We start from the raw sequence: 20,594 nt of genomic DNA, 5'->3' as shown, positions 1-20,594 counted from the left end.
AAGGCAGCCAGCCGTTCGGGCGTCCACACTGGCAAAACCAAATCGCCACATAAAATTTTAAATGTGATGGAAAAGAAATCTCCTATTCAGAGGGATTCCAAATAATTGATATGGACACGCACCCATCCGTCAGGGAGAAATGAGCTACCTTCGCTCTCCTGAAGTGTGGGCTCCGCGGTGACTTCCTCATGAGGGGGATGCAGAGGATGGAGGTGGGAACGGTTACCTCACGGTGGGGAACCTGACACAGGTAACCAGACTGACACCAACAGGGATGAGCTGCCTCGTCCCCTTGACATAAACTGCCGAAAAGCACTTCACCTCTGTGACCTGCTTCCTCAAAACCCACAACCCCAATGTACTCGTGAGAAAAACACCAAGTAAATCCCATGGTGAGACACTGTCACGGTCATCGAAACAAGGAAGTCCAAAACACTGTCAAAGCCAAGGGCGGCCCAAAGAGACATGACCGTCCTGTGGTGCCCTGGATGGGATCCTGGGACAGAAAAAGCCAGGATGAAGGGGACCCGAGTAAAATACGCACTTCAGTTAATGACGATGCATTGCTATATGCTCGTTGTGACAATTCTGTAGAAAACTAGAGAGGAGAAATGAAAAGTAACAGAAACCTACGGCATCAAACTGGAAACCCTGGCCCTGGCCACTGACCCCAACCCTGACCTTAAACCCTAAGCCCAAACCCTCACCCTGACCCTCGCTGCCCTTAGCATGTGTTGTCACCACCCAATTATCTTGTAGCATTTTCACGATTTGGAAAAATTGTGCCGAAAGCTAACTACAGACTTCCTTCAGATACCTCTCCTCTCATGGAGTCAGAGCCACATGTCTATCTGGCTATTGCAAACTTCTCATGTTTAATGACAGACAATGCCTTTCCTATGTGCACTAGAATGGTACAGAAGTAAGCAAAAAGACAAACAGGGAAAGAAAACACACGACTCTAATAAAGAAAAAAGGCTATTTTTTAAATTTTTGGAAAAAAAAAGCAGTAGTTAAGAATTTCTATCCCACAGAGGAACAAGCAATGCCAGGAAAGCTAAATGTCTTAACTGCCTTTATTGATATCTTTTATTTATCCACATATATCAGCTCATTAAAATCTGTTTTAGATTTCTGACATTAATACCCTGAAAGTTCCAGACCGGCAAAAGTATTTTTACATACACAGTTGATTTTCACATCACATACTTAATATTTATGAATTCGGTATATGTTTTGCACATGTCTATGGCTTTGCTACTTTCAAGACAAAAGTCACATATAAAAATAGAGACTACTCAGAACATAGAAGTCAACAGTTGTCTAGAATGTGGTTTACAATACAGAGCTTGCAGACAACACAGGCTATATGATCCATCCACTCAAAAACAGTGTATCATACTGAACTCTGCTAACTAAGGTGCTTAAGCACGGGAAAACTCACAGTTCTCCTTTGTTTATAAGATAAACATCAAACTATTTCATGTATGTTGTATCTATATATTTTTAACCAAATTCTGGTTTAAAAATCACAAACTGACAGCATGTAAATACAAAATGTTAGGGAAAGTTGAACATATATAGGGAAAACATGTCTTATGCATTGTAAATAGTTTTTACAAGCTAGCATAAAGGCAAAGGTGGTTTAAAATAAATGAAATCCTTATACAATTACAGGGGAAATTTAATCAAGCAACATAATGTAACAGATTTCACAGATATCATTTACTTATTATGCCCCAAAACGTCCATGTATTGCACAGTTCTCTACATATCAGTTAGAATAATGTCAAACTATGAAGTGCCAGCACATAACTGTAAACCGCGCTTCTCTCTCTGAAAGAATGGGGCTGGACTCTGTCTGAGTCAAAGGCAGGTAACTCACTATGAAGTAACCTTCTCTACAGCAGCTCAAACTTATAAACCTAGGATGATATCCATGTTTTCCCAGTTGTGCATGCTCACAGTATCCTGTGACAAAAATGACTCAGTTACTACAAAAAAGCAAAAATGAAAAAAAAAACAAAAAAAAACCAGAATTTACTTAAGCTGGTGAAGCCACAGACACACCTGAACCTCAGCAACACCCCAGAGGGTAAAGGGTAAAGTGAATCAGGAAATCTGGGTGAGCAATGCCACATCAGCACTGAGTTTGGGTTTACTATTAATATTTAACACTATTTTTTTCTTCAGGTAAAAAAGAATTTGGAAAGAACCGATGTTTCCGAACAAGCGACGTGACTCCCAAACACCCTGCAGACAGCTGACAGGTCCCTTTGCCTCCAGGCCCACAACTGGGTCAAAGGCAGAGAGCTCTCCGCGCAGGGAGCCTGCAGGCCAGTTTCAGAAGTCACCGTGAGTTAAATCATTCTAATGCAATGGAGCTAGTAAAATACATATATTTGTTCTTAAGAAAAATTACAAAACTAACAAATCTTTCTCCAGAATTACAAAAGATAAAATCTATGAATCAGTACTCTAATGTGATTACAGGAAAATAGCGAACCGAAGTTGCGAAAGCTCAAGCTGTCTCCAGCAGCGTCCTCGCTCTCACGCTTCCTGCTGCCCCGGGCCGAGCCCGCCAAAGCCTCAGACGCGCGCTGCGCACCGCAGGCTGGGCCGGCGACCTCCCCGCCATCGGGAGCGGAGCCGCGGGGTCCACTGCACACAGCTGTCTGCGGGGCGCTCTCAGGGTTACCGACATTTGGTTCTAAGGTAGCAAAAGGCGTCAGGAAGAAACGCCTTGGCGTCCTCCGGCACTGCAGAAAGACAGCGGCAGTTTGGTGCTCAGTCCTCCGCCCCGTTAGTTTTTCTTTTTAAAAATTACAACCGACAACTCACGTAAGAGTTAATGCATTTACTTCAAATAAGGGGGAGCTTCTCAGTAATGTGCCCTCCTCCGGGAACCGTAAAGCTCTCAGTGGGACTCGGTGGCAGCCGGTAAGAGGCTGATGCCGTGTGTCCCGCGCAGAGCAGGCCCACCACGTACAAACGTGAGCAACACAGGTTATTTTCGAATCCCGCTGTCGTCCGCGAGGCGGGCGAGCGTCCTGTGCCAGGAGCGGGCGCCGGGCCCGGGGACAGCCGGCCCTTCCCAGGCCATTCTCTCCCGCGGGCCTCACGCGTGCCAGACGGGACTTAAAGACGCCCCAGCGTTTAACGAGCGCCCAAGAGCAGAGTCCGGACAAGCTGGGGGTGGGGGGCTCGCTGCTCCTGGGCGCGGCACCCCACTGCCCCCGCTCACTTCTCGCGGTAGTACAGCAGGTAGCACTTCAGGGGGTCGGGCAGCGGGAGGCGCAGCACCTTCTCGCGCAGCACGTTCACCGGCGGCTCCGGCCTGGGCGCCGGCGGCGCGTCGTCCTGCTCAGGCCGGTCCTCCGCCGCGTCCTCACAGCTGTTGTCATCAGAGGGGCCGGACACCCGGCTGGCAAAGACCTCTTTGTCCAAAAAGACGATCGTCTCCATCCGACGGCGGCGCCGCCTGCGCTTGAGCCGGGGCGGGCTCCTCGGGCCGCCCCCGCGCGCGCCCGCCGCTTCCTGCTCAATGACCCTTTTTATGGCGCTGCGGATGGCGATGCGCGCCAGGTCCTGGAGGCTGCGGACCGCCAGCGGCGCTGCGGGAAAGGACACGCGTCACACCGGTCTGCGTGGCGACCACGCGAGCCCCGCGCCCTGGCCCGGAGCCCTGCAGGCGCACTGTGCGCGGGGGCAGGGCGGCCGGCGGGGGCACCGGTGCGCCCGTGCGCGGGAACCTCCGAACATGCTGACCCTGCGCGAGAGGGGAGGGGGCGGAGCCGCACACGCGCCCACCGGGGGCCCCGTGAAAACCTGGGGACCGTCTCGTGTCTCTCACAGCCTCTTTCGTCACTGCTTACGCTCCTCATTCCTGGACCGTTTCGTCCGCGAGTTAATACAGCGAACGCCCGGCTCCAGCTTCCTACCTATTTTAACGTTTCCGCGGTGCTTTACAAATTGGGTATTTGTTTATGTTATTAGAGAAAAGCGAATCACATTTCTAAAGAGACAAAACCTCCAAAGCACACCAAAGAAAAATGACATCTGTCAATCAAATTCAACCTCAACCTCAACACAGGCGAACGCTGCTTCTCGCAGTGGGAAGAAACCGGCCCGTGTTTAAACACGTTCAACTGAAAATCGGCATTACTGTCCCCTCCAGTGCCCACACACTCCAGAAGCTCAGCCCACCGTCGGGACGGCTCCTGGGTCATCTGTAACATGTCACCCAAACCAAAGGGGGGTGCGCAGACCCTCCGCCAACGCCTGCCGTCCCAGGGGGCTCTCGGAGAGCACCCGCCCAGGCCCCCAGCACCCTCTCCCCATGCCTGCACCGCCCTCCGCCCCCTCCCCTGCCTCCATGGTGGACACCAGCACTTTCTTGCCTGGAGCACCATGATCGAGCTCACCAGCCCACTGGCTTCTGCTTCTGCACCCCAGTCCCCTCACCATCCCACTTGCTATTGCTCCTACTTCTGCGGACGTGAGCTCTTCACAGGTCATCAGACCCCCTAGTCCCGCCTCCCCGAGGTGCACGCGGGGGAAACGGACCTCGTTTGCTGTGGGGAGTGAGTCTCTCTTGCTGGCTGCCCCTCAGCGCCCAGGCTGGTCCTGCTGCCCACGCCTCTGGCTTTACCATTCCCCCTCCAAACGCTTATTCTTGCTGTGACTCCTGTTAAGAGAGACCACCCACCGCTCCCAGGGTTCTGACCCAGTCCTGCCTGGGGTCCTGAGCCTCCCGCAAACCCGCACCCACAGCAGACTCCCACACCCGCCTCGGAAAGGCCCCAGCTGCCTGACGCCGAGTCCTTTCCACGGCAGAGGCCAGGATCTTGGGTTTCACCTTCATCTCTAGCCTGGACAATCCCAGGAGTCTCCGAACTGCTTCCTGCCCGCAGAGTCCGTCATGGCCGATGCACCTGACCCCGTCCGCCCCGGGCACCGACGCCCTCTTTAGTCCTTGTCTTCCACACGACTTTCCTCATTTAGGAAACTCTGGCTCCCGAAAATAAACTTACAAATAACCGGACTGCCCAAAGACATCACGATTCTCATCACTCCATACTCGCTGTGACGCCCTGGCCTCAAAGCACACACCTCGACCTCGGGGTGCCCTCCACGTGGTCACGGTCCGTACCTAGGCCTGATTGAGCGCCCCCACCAACACGCTGGACCCGCAAGGGACCCAGAGACCCCACCAGCAAGGCCCTCGCTCAGACGTTCTGGTGGGGTTCCCAGGTGGGGCTCCCAGGGAGCACAGGCCCCCTCCACCTCGGCACAGGGGTCCTGAGGACAGAAGCGCCACATCTTTGATGCGAAATCTCTAAGGGCTTCCCGCAGCCTGTGTGACAAGCCCAAGTCCAGTTTCCCCACGTGGACTGCACCGGGGAAGTCGCCAGCTCTACCACTCTCCCGAGGGAATGCCTCCGCCCTGCGGGACCATGCACAGCATCGCGTCACGCCCTCCGTCAGCCCCGCCTCGGTGCCTGGGTGCCTCCACGTACTCCGTGTACTCCGTGGCTGCTCGCGGCCACATTTCAGGGGCCACGTCTACTTCACATGACCTGTACTCAGCAGAGAGGAAGGCTGAGCACCACTATTTGACAGGTGATTCCTCATAAACAAAAGAACAGTTCCAAAAAGAATTCGCCAACATGTACTGTCTCTGGGTGGTGAGGTTAAAGGTAATTTTTTTCTTCATTCTTTTTTTTTACATTTTCCAAATTTTCTAAATGATCAGAAATCAGTACATGACGAATGGCTTTATTTTAAATAAAAACATTTGGGATTCCTGTGGCTGTATGAGTTTTTGTTTAACACAGAACACAACACCTGGATGGATGTCGGCCCTACGCTGGCTGGCCAACGCTCGGTCTGCTCCCTGAAGGGCTGGAAGGCAGGGCATGCCGGGTGAGCCCGCCGCCACCCGCCAGCAGGATGGCTGACACATGCCCACACAGTATTCCCGCGGGGCGAAGGGACCCACAACCACAGGAGCTCCGGCCCCCTCCCCATGGCAGATGTCACTCCCTGTCACATGGGTCCTCTGCTTCCAACATCATGACCAGCAACAGCTCTGAAGACTTAAAGAAAGGCTAAAATAATTTAAAATTTGCTAAAAATAGACTTAATTTTTTAAATGCCTAAAAATCACATGGAAATTTAAGGTCATGATAGGTGAGAAAATGTCCTTTAAAGTAAAAGATTCGTCATAAATTTTGTTTCTCTTCAAATTCTAATGAGATTTAAAAGCTCTCAAAGTTAAGGTCTTTTTACTTACGTAACTGGACAAGTCGTGATTTTCCTGACTCAGAATGGCAGGGCTGGATCAGAGGAGCAAAGGAAACGGCCAGAATCTTTTTGGTTTCCCAAGCAGAAGGGCCAGTACGCGTTATCTTAGTCAACTATCTCAAAGACAAAATGAGAACATTGAAAATGGTTTGGCTCCTGGTATGTTATATTTAAATACAATCATTTGTATATGTAACCTAAAAAGACACAGATACGCTAACTATGAAATAACCTGACAATACGGGCCCCCAATGTGATATGACGTGAAGCACACATAACTTAATATTCTTGCAAATAAGTTTAGTCTGAATGTATTCAAACTTCCAGACCTAACTTCTGTTTACAAAAAATATGTATGATAGAGACAGAAGTTAAGGGCAGAAGAGAAAACAATCCGAGAAGGACCAGGGGGACTCTAACCGGACAAGTCTTCTGGGCTCTCCATGAAAGTCCGCGGTGGGGGAGGTAAGGGGGGCCGGTACAGAGGTGGGAGTTCTAAGACACAAACCACCACCTGCAACGCTTCGACCTCCACTGAACCCCAAATGTCGCTTCTGGAGGATGGGAACTATAAAACAAGCTTCCTACGACAGGCAGGGGCTCGTGACCACAGACCCGACAGCAGCGATGACGGCAGAGTCGCTGCCACGCCCTCAGAGGCACCAGGCCATCCTGGGCGTGCAGGAGCTTAGCTCACTCGGGCGGTACACCCTCAAGAGTACTGAAGACACGCGGACTTAGGTATGGGCACGACACTGCTGTGAATCCCAGTGTCGGGAGCATCAGAAGAACCGAGTCGACCGCAGGGCCTCCTGAGCGCTCTGTGTGACTGTGCCAGTCTCCAAATGACCAAACAGGTCATAGTGCTATTTCTGGTCAGCTCTGACATGCTAGGATCACAAGCTCTCTTACCTAAAAATACCTAAGCCAGCAAATCCTCTAAGACTAAGATTCTACGTTATGAACCTTAGACACAGATGAGTATCGAGAAGCTACTCACATTCTTGCATATTAGCAACCACTTTTTTTCAAAAACGTTTTATAAAAGGAAAATTTCTAGCTATAATGAACATCAAATATTTAAATATAATTAATAAGCAATGTGTGAGCCCTTAAACAACCTATGAACCCTATGCCAAGTTCTGAGTGAGCAGATGGGTATCAGAGCCATGTCTGCAACTGTCAGATTAATCGAGCCGTGACACAATCCCAATCGAAGGTCTCACGTACTTTTGCAATACAACCAAGATTTCCGAAATCGTGTGCATGGCACACTGAAAAGACTATTCAGAGAACGGAGCCCAAGGATGGGACATCTAGCCCTGTCACCACTTGGCAGAGAGCTCTTCAAAGCAGCAGTGAGAAAGCCAGCAGGATCCGACAACGTGTGCCTCTCCGGTCTAGTAGAAGGACATAAAATCCCCCCAAAATCCTGAACTAGTTCTAGGAATCAGAAAGCCAGTGACAATGCTGACACCAACAGCAAACTGGGTGGCTGGGGACCAGGACTTTTAGCATGAGAGAAAAGGGAACTGACGAGGCTGAAAAGGTCAAAAAATCCCACTCCCAACTTACATGAGATAAAGGACAGAAAGAAACGCAGCAAACTCTCAGACAAATGGCCTGATTCTTCAACAAATAAATTGAGAAGTATAAAAGAATGAACTTACAGATTAAAAAAAAAACCCTTAAGAGATATATCAATCAAAGGCAATACATAAATCTTAAAAATAGAGCTTCATTCAAATAAACTAGTCGAACAAATTTTGAGACAATCAGGGAAACATGAACACTAGTTGGACATCTGAGGATATTAAGAAATCACTATTAATTTTTTAGGTTGATAATGGTTTTGTGATAACGTTTAAAAAAAGAGCCCCTATCTTTTACAGATACATACTGAAACACTTATGCATAAAAATTCCTTTAATGTGGGACAATCACAGAAGTCTTCAGATAACGGTTAATAAGTGACAAACTACATACAGACTAATGTCCAATTACACAAACCAGATGACAACCTGGTCGACAACTCGGCAGGCTCCTCGCCAGCACGAGGAATGGTGGCGGGGGGTGGGGGCACGCGACCTGCAAGTCGTGCACTCTCCAAGGCCATGCGTTCTAAATCGCTCGCACAGTTAGCTTTCTGAAAAAGAACGGCCCAGACACAGGTACGAGGCCCACCCACTCGGCCGTCAGAGTGGCAACTGTGAGCAGTGTTCCTGAATGTCTTCTGGATTTTCTAAAATGAAGTTACTTTTCAAACAAGATTAATGAAATGCTAACATTTGAAAATTGCAGAAAATTGAGAAAAAATGCACCATCTCCTAATTTCTATCATTTGTTTTTCCTAGTGTCCTCTGACTGAGGGACAGTCTTCCTGATGGCCAACGCGTGTCTGATTCATCTGCTCACTTACTACACTGTTTTCCCCACTGAAACAGTTTCGAAAACAGGCAGGAATGTGAACGAGCAAAGCTCCCTACCAAGCAAGGGATTCCTGCAAAATACCACCGCAGGTTTTAACGCTGAGACTAACAAGCGAAATGGAATCACTCTAACAGTTTTACCTATAACAATTCTAATAAAACAGGCCTCACAGACTACGGGTGGGGGGGGGGCGGGGGCAGCAGAGAGAAGGGAGGGGAAGCTCTGTCTGGGGACCCCACAGGAGCCGGGCCCAGCCCTGCCTTGGCTGTCCCCATGGCCGGTCCCTGCCTGTTTGCTCCTCTGGGACGTGGAGGGAGTTGTAACAAGGGCTACAAGGAAAAACACATGCGGACTTCCTGGCACAGACCTTGACGCTCGGGGAAGTGAACACGCCAGTTACGTGGGGCCTGACCTTTTCCTCCAGCGGCATGACGAGGATGCCCCCGACCTTGAGGAGACTCTTCATGTAGTCCTCGTGCTGCTTCTGCACGCCAGCCCCGCAGTACACCCGGTCGTACTGAGAACAGCCCGGAGAGATCTCCAGGCAGTTGCCAGGGACGAAGGAAGGTTCACAGAAGTCAAACCTGGAAGCAGGACAGGTTTTCCGTGACGAAACCTATCCCACTGTATCACGGCTCCACAGCACATCTACGCTAACTGCAAACCCGCGGCGAAGAGACACGGTGGACAGAGACAGAGGCTGGAAGCCAGACTTCCGAGAAGCAGACCACCGATAATGAGGACGTTAGAAACTCAAACAAACGTCGTGGAGGGGATGTCGTAAGCAAGATCCCCGCTGGGAGCATCCGACCCCCAACCACCACCATCTCTGCTCCGCTTTTGATCATGTCACTCAAGATCTACCACAGGGAGGTGAAACGAGGGAAAATTACACTTGGTTTTTCTAAAAATGATAATCCCTACGAGCTTTAAGGTCTTCTCCAAAAATGGCAAGAGCCGGTTATAAACATTGTCTAAAGACAAATGCAACCATTACGTTTTAGACATAATCCAATGATAAATGTCTCTACCAGAAACACGAAAACTAAGTAAAATGAACATTTTATCTCCTTTTCTTAGCTGTGATACTGGTGAAGAATCACCTTCACCGGGTAGTACAGCTAAGAAACCCAAAGCCCTTCACACCACAGAACATGTTTGGGTTGTTAGGGTACACACAGGCACACCCCTGAGCCTCCTGCCACCCTCAGTCAGTTCGCCAAGGACCCGACTTCTCTCCATCTCATCGGAGGTTTAGGTTGTACCCGACACCCTGGGCCGGACGGGACCTGGTCTTACTTGTCAAAGCTGCTGCTCGTTCTGATGAAGGAGTCTAGCTTCTGCTTTGCATACTCGACGACATCTGAATGAAGCTCCACCCCGTGGTTCACCCCAAAAGGACCTGAGAGGTTTCAGAACAGGAAACTTTTAGACCTAGAGCAAGAACTCTTACTCCCCGTTTCTATCTATCGACTGTGACTCATCAGACTCGGCACATGTGATCTCAGAGGTCCACAGGGCTGACGGCTAAGGGCACCGCTGGCCCGCGCCAACCTCTGCGTACGCGGGCAGCCTCTGCTCAGCACCTCGCGAACACTCTCTTCTCTGAGCTACTGATTCCACAGCTCTCCAAAGCCTGAGCCTGCCTGCTCTCTCACTTTTAAAGCATTATTTGAAACAGATAAAAAGCCAAGGTCTGAAACCAAGAGTTCGAGGTTCTACTAAAGGATTGAAGAAGAAACACGTACTTTGCAAATGAAACTTGACACAAGACTATTTTCCATTAAAAGTCCCCCAAACACTCAGATGTGGGCATTTTAATAATTCTCACAAAATAGGTTTTAATCATCATTAAAATAAAACCATAATTCCAAGTCACGATGAAACACATTTTCGTTTTTTTTTTTTTGGCGAGGCAACCCTTGGTTGACCTCACAGATTGCAAGGATCTTGTCAGCTTAAAATCCTTATTTTTTAATTTTTTTATTTTTTACGCCTATGGTACCTGGTCTTCCTAGGTGGTCTCCCATCCAAGTGAAACACTTTTTATAGCAAAGGAAATTTATCCATTATGGAAAATACGGCCTGAGCCCAGTTAGTGATGGTCACATTCCCTCTGTAAAACTTCCTGGGGGCAGGTCTGCTGAGATCTGAGGGGCACAAACCCCTCAGTTAAGTCTCCGTGGAGCGAGAACCGTTTCTATGCAGGTCAGAAACAAGCAAGGCTCATCCATATCGATGGAAGGTAGGACACTGCTCACCCTCGGGGGCCTCTTATGGGGAAGGGGGCACGTGCACGTTCACGTTTGTGATACACCTGAATTTCTGAAAACCAAAAGGGCATGTGGGACTGGACACGCGTCCAGTCACAGGGCAGCAGCGTCCTGCGGGGACATGGGTAAAGGAGCACATCTCCACCTGCCACACACACGGCTGCTGCTGAACGACCTCTCGTCAAACACACCCCACCTGGGAAGTCACATTTCCCTGTTCACATCGAACCACAGCAAACTTCAGGAGATCCTGCTTTCCTGCTTCACGAGCCACTCACCTTTCCCTGACGCAGTGGGGGAGGTAATTCTAGTAAGAGTTACAGGACGCAGTTTCTGCTCCCAAGAGGCTCAGCACTAAACAGAGTGGTAACATCGTCCCCCCACCCACCCTCGTGAAAAGATGGCTAGCAGGGGAGGAAGGACACGGGGTCAGAGAACATGGCACTGAGGTCGGACCCGCGATGCCCCAGGCAGAGCAGTTCCCACATCACACAGCTCATGCGTCATGTCTGAGGCAGGTGTTCTGTCCTCTCCTCACTGCTCAGGACCACGGGAAAGGACAGCCCTCAGCCAAGGACAGGATCCCACAGAACAAGCCCGGGAACATGGCGGGAAAGGCATGAAGTTCAGGGCCAGGCAGAAAGGCTGCTGAGGTCAGAGAGTCGGGGCCTGTGTCACATGTGCAGGTGCTAGGAGGCCAACGAGGCTCTCACCTCTGGAGGGATTTGTGAGAGTGTTAAGGCTTCAGAAAGCCAGGAGGCCAGCCAGGGACACGTGGCACCTGGACACACGCAGGCTTCTCCCTGCAGGTCCACAACATCTGTCCACGAAGGCAAAGTCTCCCGTTAGTGCCGTGAAATGCGCCACGGCAGGACACGGTGTCCATTACAGCCGAAGACCCAGCTGTCCTCCCTGTGGATCGCCCGACACCTAACGGAACTCCCAGTCCAGTCGACCGGTCCCTGAACCAGGCAGGCCAGGTCTAGGGGTACCAACCCTGCAGTCGAAATCCGCATATGAATTTTGACTCTCCCAAAACCTAACTACAGCCACAAATTTTCAGCGAATTCCAAAGTATGTAAATGTATAAAGAAACCAAAAATTTCATTCCACGTCCACAGATGCCAAGTGTCACTGCTGAGATTCTCTAGAGCAGCCTGACCGTTGCCCTGTGACATCGTCCCCACGCACAGGCTCACGCTGACTTGATGACAACATTACGATACTTAAGGCAAATCCTTTGTATTTAGCAAATCCTGTCAGTTCCAACCTCAAAACGCACAGATGCCCAGCACCGATGGACCGGCCACCACTCCATAGGGCAGGGACCAGTGCCTGCCATCACTCTGGCAAGACCAGTTCTCACTCAGAGTAGAAACAGATGCCAACAAGGGAGAGCTCGGAGGTGCCCTCCAGCACGCCTCAGCAGGCCGATCAGGAGTCAAACTGCTCAGCAAGCTGAAGGCGAGGCCTCCAGCCGGCCCACGAGGCCCCACACGTCTCGCTTTGTTTGCTCACCGAGGCCTTCACCCTCCCCCTCATCTACAGCACCCTAAATTCTTTCAAAACAACAAGCTTCTTTCCAAGTTCACTAGAATAAAAGGGCCCAGGGCCCGGTCCTCTTTCTGGCTGGTAGATGGCTCAATAAACGACCCCTTTTTTTTTTTTTTGCCAGAAAAGCTCCTGGCCATGAAAGTTATTAACACACATTTCCCCCACTAACACATTTTACACAAGGTGGGAATTAAATTAATCCTCAGTTATCTGATACTGTTGTTTAAATACTAAAAATAACAGATTCCCACGTATAGTCGCAAATCTTGTTTGTTTGAAAAAATAGGCTAAATGGCTTCAAATATAATAACTTGTGAAATCCCTTTCATCCCTGGAATTAATCTAAAAATAAACAATTTACAGGTACTATCTCTTTTAGTATTAAAAAAAAAGAAACTGTTTGAGAGAACTTTAATTCCCAGGAAACTTTAACGCTGAGTGTCCTTAGTTCAGAGGCAGAGTGACAGGGCGGGCGGTGAGGCCCAGGCCCACACACCTCTCTAGGCCGTCAGCTGCCCCACACCGTGTGCAGAACTGGTGGTGGAGGTACAGGTGGGAGGCGACAGGAACAGAAGGGGCCTTCCCTTAACCGGCCCGTCGGTGACTGGGAACGGCACTGCACAGCTGCTGGGAAGGCCAAGGGCAGTCACCTGGTCTCCACCAGGAAACTGCCAGCAGACTCTGCTCTCCTCCCCCAGGGGCAGTGTCCCCCAAGTCCCCCGTTACCTAGGATGAGCCCCACCATGGAGCTGAGGTAGCCAGTGCCACTGCCCAGGTTCAGGAACGAGAGCCCAGGCTGCAGCTCCAGGGCCTCCATCACCTCCGAGTAGATGCAGGGGGCCGACAGGTGGATGTTCCCATGCTTCCATGCCAAGTCTTTGTAAGCGTTTTCTCTAAACTCTTCAAGATAATAATCGGCACGATCGATGGCTCGGAAAGCTTGCTCCACCAGTTCAGTCCGGATGTACTGTGCTTCCTTCAGGTTATCGATCAGCTCGTCGTTGTCTTCTCCAGCGCTCACAGCACCTCCCATGGTCAAGGTCGACTTCTGACCGACACTGCAATCAACAATCTTTTTAAAGCGCTATTTACAGCAAAGGTTAGAGCAAGACAGTAAAAGTTCTGAACACATACCAATCTCAAAATCTGAATTCTGAAAACTGTCAACAACCACCTACCCCACCCCCAAGGATGCCAGATTCAGAGGGGAAAAAACAGTTAAATGTGAAATTCAATTATTTCCATCCAGAAGTTAGTTTGTAATTTATAGTATCAAGTGAAGTCAAATGAACTTAAGAAAACTAAAACATATTTAACAACTTTAAAACACCATTAAAATATGAATTTGATACTCTCCTAAAAGTTTTCAATCTAGGAAATCAAGATTTTAGGGTTAAAATGATCTTAAGTATCTATCTGCCTTAACAGATTGATACTTAAAATCGCTTATAAGACAGCAGACATGTCTAAGAAATCATTTTAAGAGCAACTTCTCCTTGAAGATTTCAAAAAGATATTTTGTAATATCTTTTCTTTATAAATCTTTAAAGCAAAAAAAATAACTGAAATTCGGGTAAACAACAAATACTAAGTTATTCATTACTTATTTGAAATTCAGATGTAAGTGGTGTTTTTTATCTGGCAACTCTACACCCTTCATGCGCATAAATGTCAAGCCCAGGAAGCCGGTCCATCTGCTGATCTGGATATTCTGATGTACAGATTTCAAGGAGAAACAACATCCACAAAACTCTCTTACCCAACAGAACATATTGTGACAAACCCATGCCTGTAAAAAATACAAAGTCTGCGCTGCCTACAATTGAGCGGAGCCCTACTCCCCGCTCCCACGCCTCTCTGCAGGAGGGGCCGGGCTCTGCCACCTTCTCAGACATTCACCAGCTTTCCGCTTTCTTCCCAGCCACCTCTGAGAATAAAAAGGGACCCGTGTTCCCCTCTGGTACCTTCATGGAATCCAGGGAAAGCGCCCTCAGAGGTCTGACTTCCTACACTCACACAAACGGCTTTTCCAGTTTTATAATGAACTGACTCCACCCAACTTTTTCAGAAAACTGGTTTCACTTCACATACAATCGTAACCTTTTACAAAACATCTCCTAAATTGTTGGGGGGGAGAGTGAACACCTGACCTCTCAAAGACTAACACATTTTTTGAATCGGGCAACTTGCACGTAACACGCTATAATTTTGTTATCACAAAGTTTATACTTGCTCTCCCCTCAAAACCCTCTGAATGTGTAAGAAAAGGGGAGTCGTAAGGACACACTGGGGCTGCCAGCTCCACACACACACCCCCATTCACACGGCCGGCAACTGTGGTCGGAGAGGATTACCCAGGAAGACACGACCACACGTGTGACTCTCCAGCTCCCTACACAACTGTGTGAACGGTGGGGCTCATCACAAACGCGCTTTCATTTTACGATTAGGACAGTTTGTCTTCAGGAGCAAGATTTTTAGAGCAGAACATCAGATTTTACAAATCACTCGCTTTCCACCCCATTTAGTCTCAGAGCCCTCGTTAGGTTTTGGTCCATGGCCAGTGCGCACGGCCGGGTAGCACACAATGCTAATGAGGTCAAATCTAATCTTGAATAAGCCACTCGGTTCTGAGGCTCAAGTCCACACCCCTAGTCTAGGACAGTCATCTTCAACTGTGGGTCACTGATTAGCAGTGGAGTGCTGTCTGGCTGCTTCTGGGTCTGCTGAGGGAAAGGCCAGGATCCACACATCCTCCAAGCTGGGTCCGAATGCCACCTTCTGCCCAGAAGCCTACAGATGACGTGCTATCACTACGCCGACACCATCACTCTACCTCTAGAAAGCAAACGCAAACTGTGTATTAGGTGTGCTTTACTTTCCACTAAGTACATATCACTTATTTTCAACTTTGCCTCACTTTGAAGATTTATTCCACAGACAAAGCTAGTATTATAGTAAAAATAGCTGCAACCTTTTCACAGGCACCACCTGCTAGTCATGATCTTTTTTGGGCTACATGTTATAAGGCAAACTGGGTAGTTACGTTGCTCATGATCACACAGCTGTGTGTGAGGAGAGGGCTGGAATTCAAGTCCAGCACAGCCTGGCTAAAGCAAATGCAGCTTTTAAAAATTCTCAGGAAGCAAGCGTCTTCAACATGTCACACCTTAGTAATCTTTGCCCAAACATGACAGACTGAGAAATTATGGGGTAACCCTACCTGATGCCAACGGCAGGATGCATGTGACCATCTGTAGGGTCTGTCATTTGTCATTATTATTGGCAGGAAATCTAACTTCCTTCACACTGGAAAGTCACTGCTTATTACTGACCATCAATGTGACCAGTCGCAACCCCACCAAAAAAACCAACAACAGGTTCAAACACACCTTTGCCAAACCAAATCTGGACCTACGATCCAGTTAAATCCAATTTTTCAAAGTAACAGCAAATGATTTTTGGGACGCTGCCCTTGATTACACTTTGCAACCTAATGTAATTCATGTTCCAGTGACTGGCCGCAGCCCAACAGGACTGCCTCACTCTCAAACGGCTCCTTCCAAAACTCTGTGCCAGGTGCAGCCAGAACAGGCTGAGCGGCAGCAGGCCCAGGAGGCCAGCACCGTACAAAGCCATGACAACAGGGGTCATGATTCCAGTCCCGTGTTTGTCAGACTGCACACAGACGGCCACATTCCAATGTGAATGTCACTTCTTGAGGGGAACATGGATAAAGTGATTCACATGGATGAGCTGGGGAAAGGGAACGAAAGCCGCACCTCCTGCCGGAGTAATGATGTATGAAGCTGAGATTCTCATCTCAAAACCATAACTTGTACAGAGACACAGAGGGGTTTTAAGAACTTCGAAGGCTGCTATGTGTACACATCCCCGGTCTCATAAAAGCTGGACCAGTAGGACACACGCTCGATAGAAACAATTTCTACGAAACATAAAGAAAAGCGTTCTAACACCTGGAATTGCAAAACACAAATTATTCTCATAAAATGGACAGTCTCACCCCCAAGGATGTCCCAGGTCCGAGCAGGTGGGTCCCGGGGGAGGCGCTGACTCCCAGGCGGCCTCTCGCCCAGGGCAAGGCTCATTACCCCAAGCTCTGCCACCAGGTCTCGCTGGTTTATAGGGAGCTGACTTCACCCGTTTTTCAATGATAATTTATCCAAAACCCAGTCAGAATAGTTTACTTCTGCCACTCCTTTGCCAAAAAGACGAAGAAAACGATTACAGGTACACGAATAAAGAGAGAGGAAGAGATTGAGATGACTTTTTCGCATTCCCTACAAGAACGAGAACCCAGGCACCGGCCCGGGCCGCTCCCCTTCTCCAGCCACTTCGGGCCTCTTGCCGCGCGGCCTCGCGTCCCGGCGCTCAGCGCCACGGCCGGGGACAGCTGGGCGCACTGCGCTGTCGCCTTCCGCAAAGGTCCAGGCTTTAAACCCTGGTGGCTCCTCACCCGCCTCAGCCGGCCGAGGGCGTCGGGGAGCGGCGCGTCCGCCCAGGCGCAGAGACCCAAGGGTGCGGCGCTCGGGAAAGCCGGGCTGGGGCACAGACGAGACGGGGTTCGGGGGAGGGGAGCGGGGTTCAGGGGCGCTGGGGACGGGGGGACGACGGGAACTGGGGGCACCGGGGACGGGGACAGAGGGCGCCGGGCACGGGAACGGGGGGGCGCCGGGCACGGGGCGCCAGGGGAGGGGGCGCTCCAGCCCGGCGCAGATGGCGAGGGCGCAGGGGGCCGAAGGGAAACGTCGCCGCCGCCACGGCCGGGCGGGAGGCGGAGCGGCTCTACCTCCGGGCTCCACAGGCCGCGACCCGCCGCTGCCGGGCGCCCCTCGCGCGTCCGCGCTCCGTGTGCGCGGCTCCGCCCGCGGCCGCCGTAAACACCGCCCGCCGCACTGCGCCTGCGCGCGCAACGGCCCGACTGCGCGTGCGCCGCGGGGCCGCCGGCTTAAAGGGGCGACGGCGCTGCAGGTGGGCCCAACCCCGTGGCGCCGCCCGCGGGCTCCTTAGTCTCTGCTCACAAGGTCGCTGCCGGCCGGCCGAGCGCCAGGCGCGTCCGAGGGAGGCGGGGGACGCAGGGCGGGCCTTGCACTCTGCGGGGACGCGGAGGTCAAATGACAGCTGCCGGTGAGGATTATCACCTCCGCGCCGCCACCTCCCCCCACCGCGAGCCTGGATGCCACCTGTGAGCGCGACAGGCAGGGCCCGCTCCTGGTCAAGTGACATTCCACGGAAGGGGCCGACATGTCAGGAAGAAATGAAAAAACGGGGTGCGGGACAGTAACTGGCGGCAGCGGCTCCTGTGGCTAGGGTGGCACGTAAGGGACATTCGAGCTAGGATCCGCAGGACCGGAAGGGTCCAGCCCAGCCTCGAGAAGGCGGTCCAGACCTCGCGACCCCTCCCTGGGCTCTGGAGCACCCACACCTCACACCTGCACCCGGCAGAGCGCCCCCTTTTCCGCGCCCGCAGAGAAACCCGCGATCGCGCAGGCCCCGGCCACGCCCTCCACAGCGACGCGAGCTGTGGACCGACTCGTGTGCGCGCGGGAGCCGCCGTGTCCGTGATGCGCAGCCGAGGACTTGGCCAACGACGCCAAGTCCCAGCGCAGTGCAACCTGAAGAAAAGAGAGCCACTGTCATAACGTGTTGGTTCCTGGATGTTGATTGCAAACACAAGGATTGGGGGGCGGGGGGGTGGCGATTCGCTGCGCGCAGCCACAGCGAGCCACCTGCAGGTCTGGTGGGGGCGGGGCCGGTCCGGTGGTCGAATTCCTGTCGCCGCGCACAGAGGCGGAGAGCGCCGCCTGCAGGCCCGCCCAACCCCTGTTCCCGGTGAGGTCTGTCATCAATTTTGACATGGGGGATGGTGGAGTTTGGGCAAGAGGGACGGCTGGTACAATTTCTTTGGGTCCCACAAGGCAAAGAGACCTTTTTTGAATAATCCGAATAGCAGTGATGTGGACAGGAGTGGCATGCAGCTGTGAACTCCCGGGAGAGGGGAGCAGGAAGTGGCCAGGACAGTGTTCTGGGTGGGCCACCTGCGAAGACACAGGATGCTCCCGGGCCCCGCAAACTTGGAGGACCCAGGGTGGGTGTATGTACGCCCCACACAGAAGGTGCTGGATAAGCACGTGCCCACTTTGTTCATCTCACGGGGGTCAGGGTTGTCCTGGTGACGCTGAGCGACCTGAGCAGCGGTGGCCTGTGTGGCCGAGCCCCTGGAGGTGGAAGGTGGGCCTGGTCTCAGAGCAGGGGTTGTGATTCACAGCCTCAGGCTCCAGACTGTTCCTGGCCAGCAGGTGGACCCTGCCCCGGCTGCCTGCCCCATGGCCCTCTCCCGTGGCAGTGCTGCAGGTACCTGATGAGCACCTGGCCAGATCACTCTGGGTTGCGTTGTCTTCAGAATCCAGCATTAAGACTCCTTTGGTGCATGTAACCCTTTTTAAAAGTTTTTCCTTGGTGTGGTAATATATAGATAACATAAAATTTACATTTTAACCATTATTAAGTGTAGAGTTCAGTGGCATTAAGTACATTCTCATCATTGTGTAACCATCACCACCACCATCACCACCAGATTTTTTCCATCATTCAGAACTAAAGCTCTGTACCAAGAAACTCTGCAACAGACCAAGATGGAGCCACAGAAGCTGGGCTTGCTCTAATGCCTGACACAACCGAGAAATGGACGAAATGTGTGAAGCAGCAGTTCTTAGGACAGTGGACATTATGCAACAGCTCAGTGACTCCTGAGAGATGAGAAAGCCATGGGCCAAGCCTTACGGGTGCCCCATCTTACTGCTGTGAGAATTCCAGGCTACAGTGCAGAGGGGAGACCCAGGCAGGGCCTGGGGGGCTCCCTCAGTCCAAATAAAACTGCAGGCAGACCAAGGCAGCTGGCAGCCGCGAAGCAGAGTGCCGGGAGTGAGGACGATCTTGGGGCATGCGTGTGAGGCCAGGGGAAGAACTGCAGCAAGCCAGCAGCGGTAACGCTGACCACAGTCACGCGGGGCAGGAAGTGGCGCCCGTTCCCCCAGCCAGACTGGAAAACCTCGTGGCTCCCGGAAACTGGGGCAGTGCACAGAGGTTCTTGCCTAAGGTGTGAGGAATAATCGGCCCGGACTGGTCACTGCTCAGACCCCACCTAATAAAGCGAAGAAAGACTTGAAAGGACTAAACTGTTCTACTAAGTGTCCCAGGACAAAGCTTAAGAATATTTATAAGAATACAAAATTTTTAGCACTCAATGGGGTAAAATTCGCAGCATCCAATCTAAACTTCTCAGACATACAAAGATGGAAGAAAACACTACTGATCATGAGAAAAATCAATCGAGTGAAACTGACCCGGAACCGACATGGACCTTAGTGGGCGCACACGGTGGAACCTCACAGCCGGTCCCTGCCGGACGCGGCAGCGGTGGCACCATGACGGCGAGGACTGTGCGTCTGGTCCTGGAAGAGGTGCGGCAACCTGGGCTTACTTTAACTCTGTTACTTCATAAACTTTTGCAGTAGCACATTGTCCAGCTGTATGAAGATATCTTCTGTATATCCTTATTATATAAGCCTTTTTCTATTTTAAAAATTTTTATTTATTTATTTTGCATTTTAAACTTTTTGGTTAAAAACTAGGACACAAACACACTCCTTAGCCTCAGCTATACGGGGTCAGGATCATTAGTATCACGGTCTCCCGCCACTGCATCTTGATTCGCTGGAAGGTCTCAGGGGCATTAACACTCGTGGACCCGTCATCTCCTGTGGCAACAGTGCCTTCTTCTGGAACACCCCTGGGAGGATCTGCCTGAGGCTCTTCTTGAGGAGGTGTCGCTCTCTTCAGAGGTATGTCCATCATGGTTTGCTTGGTTTGTGTCTTCTTTCTTCATAGATTTGCTCGTAACCAGATAATGCGCCAAGAACATCTCTCTGTTAATGAAAACCTTTCAGGGTTCAAGCTCGTGATTTCAGACGTTTTAGGGAGCTTGTGGACTGCGAAAGCTGCTGCTAA

The 20,594-nt window shown here is 51.1% G+C and overlaps 1 protein-coding gene across 12 annotated transcripts; it reads right to left on the bottom strand.

Annotated features, from left to right (window-relative positions):
* Window positions 1–1,058: 1,058 nt before the first annotated feature.
* Window positions 1,059–19,640, bottom strand: PCMTD2 (protein-L-isoaspartate (D-aspartate) O-methyltransferase domain containing 2). 12 transcript variants are annotated; one of them, XM_039864901.1, is made up of 8 exons: window positions 17,374–17,389; window positions 16,588–16,782; window positions 14,167–16,509; window positions 13,290–13,621; window positions 10,036–10,138; window positions 9,104–9,320; window positions 6,296–6,419; window positions 1,059–3,614 (listed from the first exon to the last, which is right to left on the bottom strand). In XM_039864901.1, exons 4-8 carry the CDS (start codon window positions 13,594–13,596, stop codon window positions 3,241–3,243), a joined length of 1,125 nt encoding a protein of 374 aa, XP_039720835.1. In that variant the 5' UTR covers window positions 13,597–13,621; window positions 14,167–16,509; window positions 16,588–16,782; window positions 17,374–17,389; the 3' UTR covers window positions 1,059–3,240. The 12 variants fall into 12 exon arrangements, with proteins under 12 accessions (XP_039720835.1, XP_039720837.1, XP_039720836.1 ...); XM_039864903.1 differs by lacking the exon at window positions 17,374–17,389 and having other exon boundaries at window positions 14,167–15,401; window positions 16,346–16,509; window positions 16,588–16,992; XM_039864902.1 differs by lacking the exon at window positions 16,588–16,782 and having other exon boundaries at window positions 17,374–17,451.
* Between the last annotated feature and the right edge of the window lie 954 nt (window positions 19,641–20,594).

The sequence above is a fragment of the Pteropus medius genome, unplaced genomic scaffold (genome assembly GCF_902729225.1).
Source record: "Pteropus medius unplaced genomic scaffold, Ma_sr-lr_union100, whole genome shotgun sequence".
Lineage (NCBI taxonomy): Eukaryota > Metazoa > Chordata > Mammalia > Chiroptera > Pteropodidae > Pteropus > Pteropus medius.
This window is presented reverse-complemented; position numbering and strand designations above follow the sequence as displayed.